The sequence below is a fragment of the Lissotriton helveticus genome, chromosome 1_2 (assembly GCF_964261635.1).
Source record: "Lissotriton helveticus chromosome 1_2, aLisHel1.1, whole genome shotgun sequence".
NCBI lineage: Eukaryota > Metazoa > Chordata > Amphibia > Caudata > Salamandridae > Lissotriton > Lissotriton helveticus.
Genome location: NC_136058.1, coordinates 241686416 through 241702221, shown reverse-complemented (window position 1 = coordinate 241702221; position 15806 = coordinate 241686416). Strand labels below are relative to the sequence as shown.

The following is a 15806-nucleotide window of genomic DNA, read 5'->3' as shown; positions in this document are numbered from 1 at the left end:
ATCCTCGAGTTTGGTAGTAAATATCCTAACGGATTAAACAACACAGAGGATATGTATACTTGTCTTTAATACACATATACACAATTTCCGCTCATGAAAATTTCTGCACATACAGTATAATAAAAATTTTTTCTATGTAATTCTGACAATATTGGATGCTTTTTGTCTATACTGCTATCACAATTTTGTCAACTAAATGTATTTTATTCTGCTTTTTATTGATCTCTTTTTGTATATACATTGATTCAAAGAAATATTACACTTTTTTGCACTATGGCCAAGTATGATTGTAATTGTTTGTATAGGCATTAGATATCTATTTTATATAATGTATTTTAGAATACTTATGGTCTTATTTATACTCTGACACATACTTTGGCATTTCCATTTTTCTCAACAGGGATCTTATTAGCACTATTTTGCACATATTTTCATTGCTGCTATGCTTAGTTTTGCACATCCTCAAAGTTTATTGTCCCAACTAGAATAAGATTCTTGCATTTAAGCAGAAAATATTATTTACATATGTCTAATAATGAACGGATTTATCCGGCAATATCTAGTCTATTGTGACTTTCACGTAACTCATGGTATAATAAGCGGAAGGCAAATGCGACTCCACACAAATAAGATGCAGGATTTTTTACTGCAGATAAAAATTGCGGGGCTGCTATTATCAGGTTATTTCTGTTTTTTACATCCGTATTGTTTTAAATGCATGTTTAATGTGATATTGTATGGCGGTTGTAATAATGCATAAACGTGTGCATAACAGGAAATGGCATATAACCTTTTTAATAGTCTGCCTTCTAGCTTAACTAAAATCAATCAGACCATGTGATTTGGGCGGGATGTTGCATAGCATTTAAAAAATGGCCATAACCAATTCAGTCTTTATGTGATCAAGGGCTCTCGAGCCCGAAACGCGTCATCTGTCGTATGCTGATCTGGATACAAACGGTTTAAGTCAAGTCAAGTCGAAGATCTTTATTCGGATTTGGATAACATCCATAAAAGTACATAAAATCACAACAATCATCCAAAACACGTAATGCCACAATCTTTTAAAAAACTGGTAAAAAAGACATAATTGACCATGAATATATATTACAAAAAGTGCAAATAACTGCGTAGATGATAATATCAGAAAATTGTAATGCACACAATAAGATGCACAGCAGTTAAGAACAATGCGATATTAATGGCTATAATATGTGCAAAAAAGCAGCTACTTGTGCAAAATGAGCAATGTGCAAACTCAGCAAAAAGGTAGTGCAAAACTTTTCAAGCCATGTTCAATGACACTCTTGAGCGGACAGCAGCTTTGAGAAAGCAACTGACTCTGAAAATTACTTCATCAGAGCTTAGCGTCAGTAAGTCTCCAAGGGCTAAGTTAAAATCCGTCTGGGCAGTCTTACGAAAATATGGGATTAAAAAATGTTTAGTATATTTTACATAAAAGCCACAAAAAAGCATAAAATGTGAAAGGCTTTGTTTCCCGCCAAGGTTACAGGGGCAGTTTAGATTTTCTAAGTTTCTGTTAAAGCCTAATGGGAAGAATAATACATTTTTAATGCTCCCATCCCTGAACCGAAACAGCAGGCTTCTGTTCCATTTACTCATCTTTCTACACAGGTAGCCTTGGGGCAAGTCATGAGGCCTGTCACATGGCGCCAAGAGGGTTATGTACCTTATAATGGCCGGTTTTGCAAGCTCTTTCTTTTCCCTCTCATTGTTATTAAGTTTGTACAGCGCCTTTTTTACTAAGTTCTTGTGTGTGCAGTCTATTGTATGGGGAGATGTAAATAAATGCCCCTGCTCCACACTTACTAAACTTTTTTCCACCGCCCGAGCCATGGTATGTGACTGGCTCGCTCGCTTTTTAGACAATCCATAATGATGTCACGGGTCAGTGACGCAGCTGAATTCATCCATATTTTCAACCAAAACAGGGCGGGTCTAGATCTTATAAAATTCCCTGTATGCTTGAGGCCCAATTCTCGGTGGCACACGAAAGTTGGGGCAGAAATAACCCCCCCCAAATCTTCCTACAGAACCTATTCTCCACCGTCTGTATGTTAGTGCAATTCGTGTAACCCCACACCTCGGCACCATAGGTTCCTGTGGGTAAGCACTGGGTCTTATAAATTTGTAGCATGATATAATAACCTCAGCATGTAGGGGTTGGCGAAGAGAGGTTACAGAGTTTATAGCTTTGCCCAAGTTATTTCTCCCCAGGGCAACATGCGGTTGCCATGAGCCAGAATCCGCGAACAACAGGCCTAGATATGAGAAAGTGCTTGTGCTTTTTAAGACATTATTCCCTGTCAAAATTTGATTAATCTTATGTTTTTTTGGGCCGCAGCACATTATAAATGATTTGTTAAAATTTGTGCAAAGGCCAAGGTCTGCCATATACGTAACAAACCCAGAAATTAAAATTCGCAGTGCACTGGGTGTGCGGCCCATTAGGACCGCGTCATCCGCGTAAAGGAGGGCGGGAAGTGGCTACCTTTTACTTGCGGGACATCACTTGTTAGATTACACACAACACTGCTTAGTTCATTTATATACAAAATAAAAAGCAAGGGGGCCAGGACGCAGCCCTTTCTGACCCCCCTGCCAATAAAAATATCACTGGAGACTTCACCGGCATTATTCAAACGAACACGGGCTCTCAGATCACTGTGAAGGTGGGCCAAAAAGTAAACCAAAGATTCATCTAAACCATAATTCAACAAAACTGACCATAAACGGGAACGATTAACAAAATCAAAAGCAGAACTTAAATCCATGAAACCTAAATACAAGGGGGATTTTTTTGCAACAGTGTACTTTGCCATTAATACATTAAAATGTAGGCATTGCTCCACAGTACCCACGTGGCTTCTGAAGCCTAACTGGCATGGGTGTAGGATGGAGTTGTCTTCTGCCCAAACTCTAATCCTATTAAAGAGGACCGTACCGAAGATCTTCAAGGTGTTGTCTATTAAAGATATCGGACGATAACAGGCAGGTCCGATCTGTTGCCTTTTTTGAAGATAGGCACGATGGTACTATTTGACCAGGTTACTGGGGGTGAAGTGTGGGATAAGTGATTGAAGATGTTACACAGTAACGGGGCCCAGAAGTCTGGTTCCGATTTAATTTGGTCAATAGATAGACCATCGGGCCCAGTGGCTTTATTCCCTGCACTTTCTGAAATGGCATCTTCCACCTCCATTAGGGTGATGTTCAATATAGTTAACTGAAAATCAAATCGGGCTCCCCCAGTGACCAACTAACTTCCAAACTATTTGCCACCCTTGCCCCAGCGCTAGTAGACTTTCTTTCTGGCCTTTTAAACAAATCCCTGAGAGAAGCAGAGTTCCCAAAAATTTGGAAGGCGGCAAGAGGTAAACCTATATAAAAAAAAAACGGTGCCGACGCAAATGCTTTTTTAAACTATCGCCCTATTTCCTTGTTGCCATATTCCGGGAAAGTGTTGGAAGCATTTGTAAATGAACAACTGGTAAACTACTTGGAGACAAACAACCTACTCGATTCCTCACAGTCAGGTTTCCGTGCTGCCCACAGCACGGAAACAGCACTGATCGAAGTTGCCGACAATATTAGGCTTGCCCTGGACAAACGTCAATCCTCTATTCTTGTCCTTTTAGATCTGTCAGCTGCCTTTGACACCATCTCCCACCAGATCTTGATTAGAAGACTGTGGGAGTGTGGTGTCAGAGGGCAGGTTTTAAAATAGTTTGTCAGTTACCTGACGAATCGAACAACCACTGTACAAGAAGATAATACTCTAGCCAGTACTCTGCCTGTTATAAGAGGTGTGCCTCAGGGCTCTATTTTGAGCCCCTCGCTCTTTAATGTTTATATGGCCCCCCTGGCCAAAGTGATCAGGGCCTACGGGTTTGATGTGTTATCTTACGCGGATGATAAGCAAATACTGGTCACATTTGGCCCTGACGCAAGCGACACCAAAAGGCGTTTTAGAACATGTATGGTAGAGGTAAAAAACTGGATGGGCCAAAATCATCTCCAACTGAATGGCACAAAATCTGAAGTTATGCTATTTGGACGAGCAAGTGAGCATTGGACCCAAGATTGGTGGCCTTCGGAACTAGGGGATTGTCCCGTCCCAAAAGAATCAGTCCCCAATTTAGGGTTCCACATGGACAACAAGTTATCCATGAAAGACCAAGTAAATCATACGGTAGGCACCTGTTTCGGAATAATGCGGAGTCTACGCAAGGTCTTTAAATGGATACCGACTGAAGCACGTCGAATTCTGGTTCAGGGCCTCATCATAAATAGGCTAGATTATGGAAATTCACTTCTTCTTGCCACAAACGAGTACCATATCAGGAAACTACAGGTTGTACAAAATATGGCTGCTCGTCTGATTTTAGACCTACCCAGACGATCCCCCTCATTGCTATGTTTGAGAATCCTACATTGGCTCCCTGTAAAAAAAAGAACTGTTTTCAAGACCCTGTGTTTAGTTCATAAACACATGTATGGTCGAGGACCAAAATATTGGACTCAGAAATTGACATGGTACCTGCCTGGTCGACAGCTGAGGTCAAGCACAAAGTCACAGCTCACGCCACACAGAGTTCAAACTGCCAGAAATGGCGGTCGTGCCTTTTCCTTCATGGCACCATCCTTATGGAATGAACTCCCTTTGAGCCTACGTACAACCACGGAACTTATGAGCTTTCGCAAAAAACTGAAAACCTGGCTTTTCTGCTAGTTCCAACATCTGGCCCATTCTCCCATCTCAGGATTGTCCGCATGCGCAATGAGACTCCCCCGGGATGTGATATGTGCGCAATACAAGTATACAGACTAGACTAGACTAGACGGAGGGGCAATGCCCGTGGGATTAAGTGGGGCCTCATAGATTTTCGAAAAATGATCCACCCACACATTCCCTGGTATATTACAATTTATGGGGGTGATGTTTGTTCCCAATGATCTTAAACTCTTTACCTCGCTCCAGAACCCAGTGACGTCCCTCAATGACGCAAAACGCACGAGAGAGTCCCAGTGGTCTCTTAGTAACTCTTCTGATCTTATCTTAAGAGTACGCTTATAGCTAGCCCTTAATCTCCTCACAGCAGACTGATAGCGTGGGTCCGCTGTGAGGGCAGCCCTTAGTTCCCGGTTGGCTTTAGAGCATAAGGAGTCAAACCACCTTGGTTGTATATGATTGGTGGCTAAGGCTGGTTTAGAGATCTCCTTTTTATAGCCTTACAAAGGCCCGTAAAGGCCTCGACAATAACATGTTCGGGACTGTTGGTGGATAGACAGGCTGACACTAGTTGGGGGTGCTTTTGAATGGTGCGAGTTAAAACTTCCTTATTATCTACCCCCCTCCAGACCACCCTAAGTTTGTCTGTGGATGCCGCTAAATTTTGTGCCCCAATTTCTCTTTTGTTCCCCTGTTTTTTGATAGATTTAAGGCTAATTAAAATCGGGTAATGGTCACTATAGGGAACATTGACAACCTTAGCCTTTAATAAGAGGTCTCCTAAAAAAGAGGATATGAATGCATATAATGTATAAATGTTCTCCCCTCATTAGATCAAGACTGATCACCCCCTTCCTTTTTGCGTCTTCTTTTTTTACAAGATTTTGCAACCTATCCAGTCTTTTAAAAATAGTATTAAATTGCTTGATCATTTGACTTTCCATTTGTTTAAAAATAGTGTCTACAATAGTCTCGATTAGATTCCCATTAGTCTTTGGTTGGTTAAGGCTATCGAGTAACGACTCAGTCTGTGTACAGGCAGAGGTGTGGCCATCATTTGCAGGAATTATTGGTGATGCAACAAGAACCACATCGTCATGTAGTGTAGACTCGTTCCTGTCAGCGCCACCCCCCGGTAGTTCTTTGTTCCCTTTAGTCCACATACTCTGCGGGGTTGGCTGGCTCTTGTTACGGGGAGGTTGCTTCCTCTTGTTAACCGTTAATTTGGAGGCGCCTCTTTTTCTTTTCTCACCTCCAGACTTGTTACTCCGGGTCAGGGGGACAAATACAGTTTGTACACCTGGATCTGGTAGAGAGTCAATAGTGGTGGTGGAACTACTGCCCCCTGGCGGCAGTTCCAGAGGCCTAGCAGGTAAAGTTAATTTCGTAACTGTAACCACAGGTGAAAGCGGGTAAACATTGTTGGGGTTTGCTAATGGTGTCTCAGGGTATGTACTCGCGAGACCCATTGACATTCTCCTCTCGGTGTACGCAATTTCGTTTGTTATTATGTTGAAGGCGTTTTCCAACATGCTTTCCAGAGAGGGTGGGAGAACTAAGGATCCCTCAGGGACTTGTGCCACGTTGTTGATATTTCGTTTCACCATTATCGGGGTTAGGAGTTCGAACCTCACCTTTTAAAATGACCTCTGAGGGCCTAAGAGGGCCCGCCCTTTGCCCGGGCTTCGCGACGCGGGGGCTTCCGGTAATTTCAAGCGCCTCCAGGCGCGGGAACAACGGCGTCGGCTTCCGGCTGGAAGCAGTGCAGGCTGGGGAATGTAGCCTCCCTCCGCACGGCGGCCGCAAGATGTCTGGCTACGGCGGCGGGAGGGAGAGCAGCAGAGCCCAAGAATCAGCGGTAGCCAGGTAAGCCCCCTGCCAGGGACAACGGTCAGGGGATTAAAGGAACACAAACGGTTTAATAAAATAACATCTTGCCTGAAGTAAAGAGGTCCGTTTCTCCTTCTGCGCCGCGGAGCCTTGGTGGAAGTGGTCGGAGTGTTGGTTCGAATTGGAATTTACGGAAGTTTTGGCTTACTTCTGTTTACGGACCCTCTCACCCGGAAGTGGCAGCCGCCCTTAAGTTGGATTTGTTTAGAAGTTCGTGATATATATATATATATATATATATATATATATATATATATATATATATATATATATATATATATATATATATATATATTCGAACACAGTTTCACTCCAGTAGGGCTGAAAAGTAGGCTAGCACACAGGTCTCCGGTTTATAGATATTTATTGCGACCCCCTCACCCTTAACAGACGCGTTTCGCTTGGAACAAGCTTCGTCAGTGTCAATTTGCGTGTTGGTACTAACGCCATTTTAAAGACCCACACACACTTCGATTCAACAACATAGAAAACGGTATATTTTCATCATGTTACCAAAAAATGGTCGCCATCTTATAGTGTCTTTCATCATTAACATGGTTTATGTCTTTTTCTCTGGCGTTTCAAATTAAAGTGCTCTCGTGCAAAACCCAATTTAAAAAAACAATGTGGCAGCAAATTGATAATATACCACAATTAATGATAGCTTTGAACATAACGAAAAAAAGTCAACCTTAATTTTATCATTCCTTCGTTGGATTTCATGCCCTGAATGGGCAGTTTTGATGTTAAGCAGTGTCTGTATTGCCCTAAATGGGCAAAAAATTCAGATTGCCTAACCATATATGTCTTTGCTTTCGCGAAGCTTGATCTACAATTTCACTGGTAGCTTCTTCTCACAGTGGCATTTCATCATCAATGTCATTTTTCGTTGCCAGTTACAGTTTTTATCCATCCTGTGCTGTTCTGATCTTTATAAATGGACCCACATTTCTTCGTCGTTGTTGAGCCCATATGGGGTCATTGTCTTAAGATCGATAATATATTTAGACTCAAGAGTGCGTAACTTTTTCATTCTGTCCCCACCTCGTTCAGATTTTTCCACTTGGTCGATACAATAGAATTTGAGCAGGTCTCTGTTGCTTTGATGATTTTGTGCAAAATGGCGTGCTACAGGGTATGACCTATCATTTTTTGTTATTGCACGCATATGCTCCAAAATCCTTAGTTTTGTGGGGTTGATTGTGCTCCCTATGTATCGTTTCCCACAGGGACAGACCAAGCAGTAAATGGTATACTCCGAGTTACAATTTAACAAGTTCTTTATCTCTCTGTTCGGTGCGGATACATTTGTTCTTCCCGGGTAGTTGGTTACTTTTGTGCTTCCTTTGCAAGCCTTACACCGTAGACATGGATAAAAACCTTTTGATTTTGATAATTTGACTGGCTGTGTTGCTGGTGCAAAATGACTATGGACAAGATGATCAGCCAGAGATTGACTGCGTCGATAGGTGATCAATGGTTTCTCAGGGATTAGTTTCTTAAGTACATGGTCAGTTTTTAAAATGTGCCAGTTATTTTTGAATATTTGTACAATTTTTCCCGCTTTGGTACTAAAGTTTGTTATCATTCTGATTGGTTCCTCTGTGTCCTGATTTGGTTTTTTCACCAAAAGATCTCTTCTGTTGATTTTAGAGGCCTTTTCCTCAGCTTGTATTAGTGTCTGTTTACTGTATCCCCTGGCTTGGAATCTCTGGATAGCCCCTTCCTTAGCTGTTGTAAATTCCGCTGTTGCTGTGCAGTTACGTTTCAAACGTAAAAATTCACCATAGGGGACATTGTGAATTAGGCTCTTAGGATGGTGACTTGCTGCATGTAGCACATCATTCCCTGCTGTGGGCTTCCTGTATAGTTTGGTTTGGATCTTTCCATTATCTATATAGATTTCCAAGTCCAGGTAACAAACACTTTGGCTGCTGATGGTGCTGGTAAATCTGAGATTCCATCTGTTATCATTGAGTGTGGCGATGTATTCCTCAGCCGAGGTCCTATCTCCACACCAGATGACGAAAAGGTCATCAATGTACCTTGTCCACAGAAGAATTTGATCAGTCCAAGGTTCGTTGGCCTCTCCCCATGCCTCGTGTTTCTCCCACCAACCTACGAATAAATTCGCATAGCTGGGGGAGAAACACGAGCCCATTGAAGTCCCTCTGATTTGTTTGTAGATATTTCCAGAGAAGAGGAAGATGTTATGATATAAGCAGAATCTGGTCATGGACAGTAGCATCGAACTATGTTGTTTAAATGTGTCAGTTTTTTTGTCTAAAAACCATTTCAATGCAGTGAGGCCGTTTTCATGGGCAATACAAGTGTATAAGTTTACAACATCAAGAGTGATTAGGAGCATGTTTGGTTCCCAGCTAATGTTGTCGATTTCTCTAAGGAAATCCTGTGTATCCCTCACATAAGAGGGGAGAGCCTTCACTATTGGTGCTAAAAAGGTGTCTATAAACCTTGAGGTGTTTTCTAGCAAGCTCCCAATTGATGATACAATGGGGCGCCCTGGTGGTCTTTTGGGATTCTTATGGACTTTTGGCAGGTGGTAAAATGTGGGTATTACCGGTGCCTCACATTGTAAATATTGGAATTCTTCTGAATTGAGCATATCGTCTGCTTTCCACTCTTCCAGCTTTTTTTGGAAATCGATAGTACTCTGTACATATTCTTGTCTTTTTATGATAGTGTAGCAGTCTGGATCTCTCAGTTGTCTGAGGGCTTCTTGCTCATAATGTTCTCTTGAGAAGATGACAATATTTCCCCCTTTATCAGAGGGTTTGATTTCTATTGAGGGATCATTCTTTAGGGATTTGATTGCTTCCCATTCTTTTCCAGAAATATTGGAACTCCTCATGTCCATTTTTTCTTTTGCTAGTTTCTCTAGGTCAATCTGAATGGCTTCATTGAAGACATCAATCGCATCATTAGGAGCGGTGGGTAATTTTCTTGATTTATTTTTCATGTGACATGGGTCACGTATTTGTGTTTGTGTATTATTTTCAGATTGGGACCCAAGCTGTTGCTCCACTGAGTCTCCCTGTGCCAACATACAAAAAATATAATACAATATATATATATATATATATATATATATATATATATATATATATATATGTGGTTATTTATATGTTGTCTTATGTTGCAGCCCTGAGGAAGTACCTTTTATCAGAACGAAATGCGTTGGCTGTTGTCGAGTGTTTTTATGAAGATAAATAAAGAACTTTTGAAATACAGTGACCAGTTTGTGACTTCATCCCTGGTGCTGCCTAAACTCTTGCATTGAATCTATATAATCCTATCAGTTCTTTCAAAGACACTGTGGGTAACTCAGAGAGCGGTGGAAGTTTTATAAATGGGATAAAGTGTGCCAATTTGGTATCTGCTTCCTGTGTCACCAGAGTGGTGTTTTCAGAAGCTCAATTTATAGTTTGGCCGGGAGGGTACTTCGCTGAAATGGACAGTGAGAATGAGGTCCATAGATATGGAAGACTAGGGTTGTTTGGGTAGATCAATAAAGGTTACGGAATGTTCCATGGTCTAACGCGTGCCAACGTCTTAAGCATAAAACACTATTTCTTAATTGCAGCCATAAAGGGTTTTAATATTACAATTAGTGATCTTCTTTCCCTAGGGTGTCCTGATATGTGTCTGGATGTTTTGCCTCGGTTACAGGATGCTTTTGTAGAAATACCAAATAGGAAGGGCAGGGTGGATTCTTCAATTGATACACAGACCTCTCTGTCTCTTACTTTAAACAGGCAAGGTGTGCCCTAAAGGCTCATTGAACGGGGCCACCACTAATGTTAGAGAGGATCAGCCAGCTGAAAATAACAAGAGTCTTAAATGTTAATGCCTCAGAAAAATGCTTTATTAATGTAAAAAAAACTCTTCAAAAATGAGATTATGAAATAACAATGTCGCTCTGAGTTCACTTTGGCACCAAGGAAACTGTTATATCCTAGGTTTTTACCTTACATCTTCCCTGTTTCTTTGCCTCTGCTGTTCAGCCAGTATGAGTGGAATGTTAGAGTGAATGTGATGTCATTGGAATGTTTGGTATGCTGTGAGTAGACTGTCAGTTGGATCCTGGGCTGAGCAGCAGCGAGGATGCTCCTGGTGGGGCTTTGATTAGTTATATACTGGAAAACCTATCTAACCATCTAAGAAGAATAAACTTATCATCTGTAACCTATCCAAGTCTTCTGGAATTCCTTACCAGGATGTAACATAAATTTGGCGACGAGGTGGATTAAAACTACGCGTGAGGACCTTCTTCAAGCTTCTTAAAGGTACTTTTATTCATGATTTTACTCAAAAAGAACCTACTTAAAGATTTTACGCCCTCCTGCCCCACCAGTGTCCATATTTCACCGGACAGCCCATGGACAAGGCGTAAAATTTCCTCTAACCTGCTCCTTCCGTATAAATCCTTCTGCCTGCTTCAAACAGGACACAAGTTTCCTGTAACCTGCTTCTCTCTGCCTAAAAAAAAAGAAATTCTACTACCTGCTTCAAGCGTGACTTAATTTCTTTGCAGTGTAGTTCAGTTTACCCAGATCGTATCTTTCCTGCAGTTTCATATGTGGTCTAACTTGAGGCATGAATGAACTTCTTTGATGTGTAGTTCTGTTTACCCAGATCGCATTTTCCTGGAGAAATTTTTGTTCCTCTGATTCCTGACTTGAATACTTGATATTTACTGTTTAATTATAATTTTGTACGCAGGTTTATTTATGTGGTCTAATTTAAGGTGTTACTGAATTTTCTTTGCTGTCTAGTTCAGTTTCCCAGACCGCACTTTCCCTGCAATTTTCACTTGTGGTCTAACTTGAGGTGTGACTGTACTCTTATCTTTGATGTGGTATAGTTTACGCAGATCGCAGACCTTTTCTACATGTCTTCCTTTTTGGTTGATGTGTTAGGTGTACGTCACCTGTTTTCTTTACTTTTAACTTTTCTTTCTTTCCTTCTTCCTGTTGATGTGTTCAGTGGTTCCTTACTTCTCGCTAGCCTGGCCAGTTGGTGTAGTTGTGGTGGTTACGCTTGTGCACTACTTCTTGTTAATCTTCGTGGTATTATTTCTTCTTACTTATGTATTTTCTCAGTTTGCTTTCCGTTCTTTTACTCTTTCCTTCCTTTTGAAACTTCTTGTATCTCTGATGATTGGAAACTTCTTACTTCAATTTTCTGCTAAGGAAGGAGATGTGTGTCTGTTCTATTTTTGTATTACTTTCATGATGTTTTATTGTCATACTGTTCTCACTTTATACTTTATTACATGTTTTCCTTCATTGCTTACTTTTACGTCACATTTCACCTTGCTTATTTTTAGTATGTTTTTCATACTTATGTGCTTTTGCAATCTTTCTACTGCAATTGTTATTGATTATACGGTGATGTTATTGCAATGTTGGTATTTACATTTGCTTTCTCTTTGTTCAATTTAAATTTATAAAGAGGGAAGGTGTGTTATATCCTAGGTTTTTACCTTACATCTTCCCTGTTTCTCTGCCTCTGCTGTTCAGCCAGTGTGAGTGGAATGTTAGAGTGAATGTGATGTCATTGGAATGTTTGGTATGCTGTGAGTAGACTGTCAGTTGGATCCTGGGCTGAGCAGCAGCGAGGATGCTCCTGGTGGGGCTTTGATTAGTTATATACTGGAAAACCTATCAAACCATCTAAGAAGAATAAACTTATCATCTGTAACCTATCCAAGTCTTCTGGAATTCCTTACCAGGATGTAACATAAACAAAATCAGAAATGTTGGAAATTACATAATTGTATCCCAAAACTCTATCCGTTTTTGAAAGTACACACATTTCCCTCTAAAATTCAAGCTTTCATCTAGATAAATTAAACTTAAGCTCCCAAACAAAATAATATTATTTTCAAGAAAGTAAACCGCAGGTTCTGTCCTAAAATACCACCTTTTCATTTTTGTAAAGACGTTTGGTGACCATATTTATCAAGAGCTTACAGGCACTGCTTCCACACATGGACAAAGTCTGCCCGGCAAGCCCATGTATCACTATCAAATGTCCATAACATGCTACCAATTTCAGCATTATGCAAGAGATGGCCCCAATTAAGCCAGTAATGTTCATGATCTGTTAAAATTGGGCACCATTATGCTGGGGCCACCATAAACTTGCACATAATGTGCAAGGATGGTCAGCATTAAGCCATGGGCGGGCATCAATATATCATGCATGAGCACAAGAAGAAAGAAGAAGCAGGGGGGACAATTTTTCTTGCCTGCGTTATTGCAGAAAATATTATTGAAATGGCACTGCTAGTGATACAAGGGTTTGGGTGATGCCTAATAGATATCCATAACAATGAAATAGTAGTGTATGTCAAATATACCTCCAGTTTGTCCATCTACAGGATCTCGCATACCAAGGATGCTAAAAAGGAAAAGAATAACATAAAAAACACATAGTTGAAAAGTAGAAACGCACAGTATCAAGGTCAAAACTTTTTAATCTTTTCTATCAGTTTACAATTGTTCAAACATTGAAGAGAGGAGTTAATAGAAATTGGTAGAGACTGTAGGTTGAAAGAAAGAGGTGGCAAGCATAAGGTAAGGAGGTAGGTTTTTTAAGTTTTGGTTTGGCTGAGAGTCTCCTTATAGACCTCAGATCAAACTCAGGCAATTAAAACCCCACGCATAAAAGCTTACTTAAATGTGCCTGATTAGTAGTAGCAGGTCGTGCGAAAATGTTGTGGAAAATTCAATATAATTGCAATTCAATAAAATATATATTAGTCACATATGGGTGAATTAAAAGAAAATCAGGAATCCATGCTGGTGATGACCCAGCAGCAAAGGTCCAATGGATTAGACAAATAGTTTTTATTGCATCGGATGCTGCAATAAACAATGTTTTGCAACAGTTTTGGCAGCCTCATATGTATGTGTGTCTCCAGAAGCATGAAGGCCTGTATAAAAGGACTATGAGGGCTATAAAAAGTAGGACCCTCTTGTGCAGCATTCCCAAAAATCCTAACCACATTAAGAGGTCTCCTGATTATCCCACCAGGGAGCCAGTAGCCTACTGTGTCCCCCCTGAAGGACTAACCAGTGTTAGCGACCAAGTGTGAGACTTTTTTTCTCCTCCACTTGAGATAAGGAAGCCCCGATCTTAAATGTTTTCCAGCCTTGATGAGCCGCTGCACTCCCTCAACAGATCCCTGCACCTAAGTGGGTAGAGGTCCCTCAAGCACGAGGAGTAAGGCCACAGTCCTGTCCCACTGCTCTCATCCACCCAGGAAAGAAAGCGAGAGGCCAATCATTTCCAAACTGACTGCCCACATGAGGGTGCGAGATGGGTGGAGGAGGCAGTAGCCTGCCTCATAATGCACAGTGGCAGGGACAAAACATGTACATGCGTGATGGGTGCTGCCCCAGGAAAGTTGGCACTGTCAAGGAGGCACAGTCAACATATGGGGCCACCCATAAGAAGCAGTGGCCCAAGTAAGCCTTTGTTTGAGCTGAAAATGTAGTCACTCCAAGTCTCCTGTGCTCTGTAGAGCACGACCCTATGAGATGTTTTTCCCCTGTCCATGTTGCCAGTACTGCTGGAGCTGTGGCTTTGAACTTGGAGGTTTAGCATGGACCTTTGCTGCTGGGTCATCTCTAGTTTCTAGGTACTTAGTTTAAGCTCAAAATAAGACTTCTATTGAAAAGTATCACTATTTTATGCTGTTTACGTTTGTGAGAATGCAATAGCATAACAGAATTTATGAAAAACAGAATAAGCACATAATGTCCTTTTGCTTTACTTTACCATTTAAGGTCTGAATTATAATAATTTAACAACTTTTTGGTTGTCTTCTGAATCTTAATACCATCTACCAACCATGAAATAAAAGTCAATTAGTTGATAGAAAAGTCATTTTGTGATATAAAAGTCCCTATTTGAAGTTTGTTTTCGGAGAGGAGGGTAAACAAACTACCATAAAAGTTTTGCCAATACCCACATCATGTGCCATGACCATCAAAAATGCTGTGCCCTTAACTGACCTTAGCCTATATGCTGTTGGTCTGAGTGCACAGATTCCGCAAAAACTGGATGGACAGCGGACACTTCCTCCCATATCTGTCCCAAGCCCAATGATTGATCCGCCTCCGGAAATCAAAGCCCCTTCGCCACCTGATGATCCTCCGGGGGTCTTCTTGTGATTCAGGGGATTGAGGGTCTGCCCGTGAATTGGGTTGCTGCAGTCATAACTAAATTGAGTGAAACAAAACGAGATATAATTAAAAATAACTGAACATATTTTTCAGAATTTTGCAAAAGCTGTTAGCCAACTTAGAGCCATATGGAGAGCCACAGTTCTCATACTTTAAGCATACATGTATCTGTCCGTGCTATGCTCACATGTGCTTATATTCATAGAGTTATCAACAACAACATGACTCTACTTTAATTTGCAGAGTACTACCTCGATAAAAAGCAGGCAATGAGTACTAGAAAACTGGATACAAATCTCCGAGAGTATTTGGGTTCATAGAAGAGGCAACTTGAGAGTATCTGAAATGTTTTGCAATGTAATGGGGAGCTGTAGAAAACCATCATTCTTCACAGTTTAGGTGCAGGTGCAATAAAGTTTTTTAGGTGTCTTCTTTATTTAAATGTTCTGATATTTGTGTTCCCATAGTTCTGACATATTGCGTCACATGTTGCATTTGGTTCCTATGCAAACCCGCACAGGCTATAGCATGGTGTGTGAAAGTCAGACTGAGATCTTTTATCCAAGGTGCACAAAGGGACTAATATTTTATTCTTTCGGGATTTAGAAGTGGGTAAGTGCCACAGAGTTTAGATGCCTTCCATGTTCAGGTCCAAGGACTGTGTCAATGCTGTTAGAAACTGCAGTTGATTAGGGGCTAGATGTAGGTAATTGACATTTACCGATTAGAAAATACCGAATTTTACGGATTCGGTATTTTCGAATCGGTAAATGCTATGTAGATAATTTTTCGGTAAAAAATACCGAATCGTTAAGATTCGGTATTTACCGAATCGGTAATTACCGATTCCACCGATTCGGTATTTGCTATTCATTCCTATGGGCCTGGAGGCCCATAGGAATGAATGTCAATTACCGAATCGGTAATTACCGATTCGGTAAAATTGG

The 15806-nt window shown here is 40.9% G+C and overlaps 1 protein-coding gene across 1 annotated transcript in view; it reads right to left on the bottom strand.

Moving 5' to 3' along the window:
* The window catches only part of LOC144800360 (vitamin D3 hydroxylase-associated protein-like), a 352351-nt gene that overhangs the window by 181605 nt on the left and 154940 nt on the right, over positions 1–15806 (bottom strand). The window contains exons 5-6 of the mRNA XM_078671675.1: positions 14689–14895; positions 13029–13069 (exon numbers count right to left, since the gene is read on the bottom strand). Coding sequence (XP_078527801.1) covers positions 13029–13069; positions 14689–14895 — 248 coding nt within the window. The remainder of the gene's footprint in view (positions 1–13028; positions 13070–14688; positions 14896–15806) is intronic.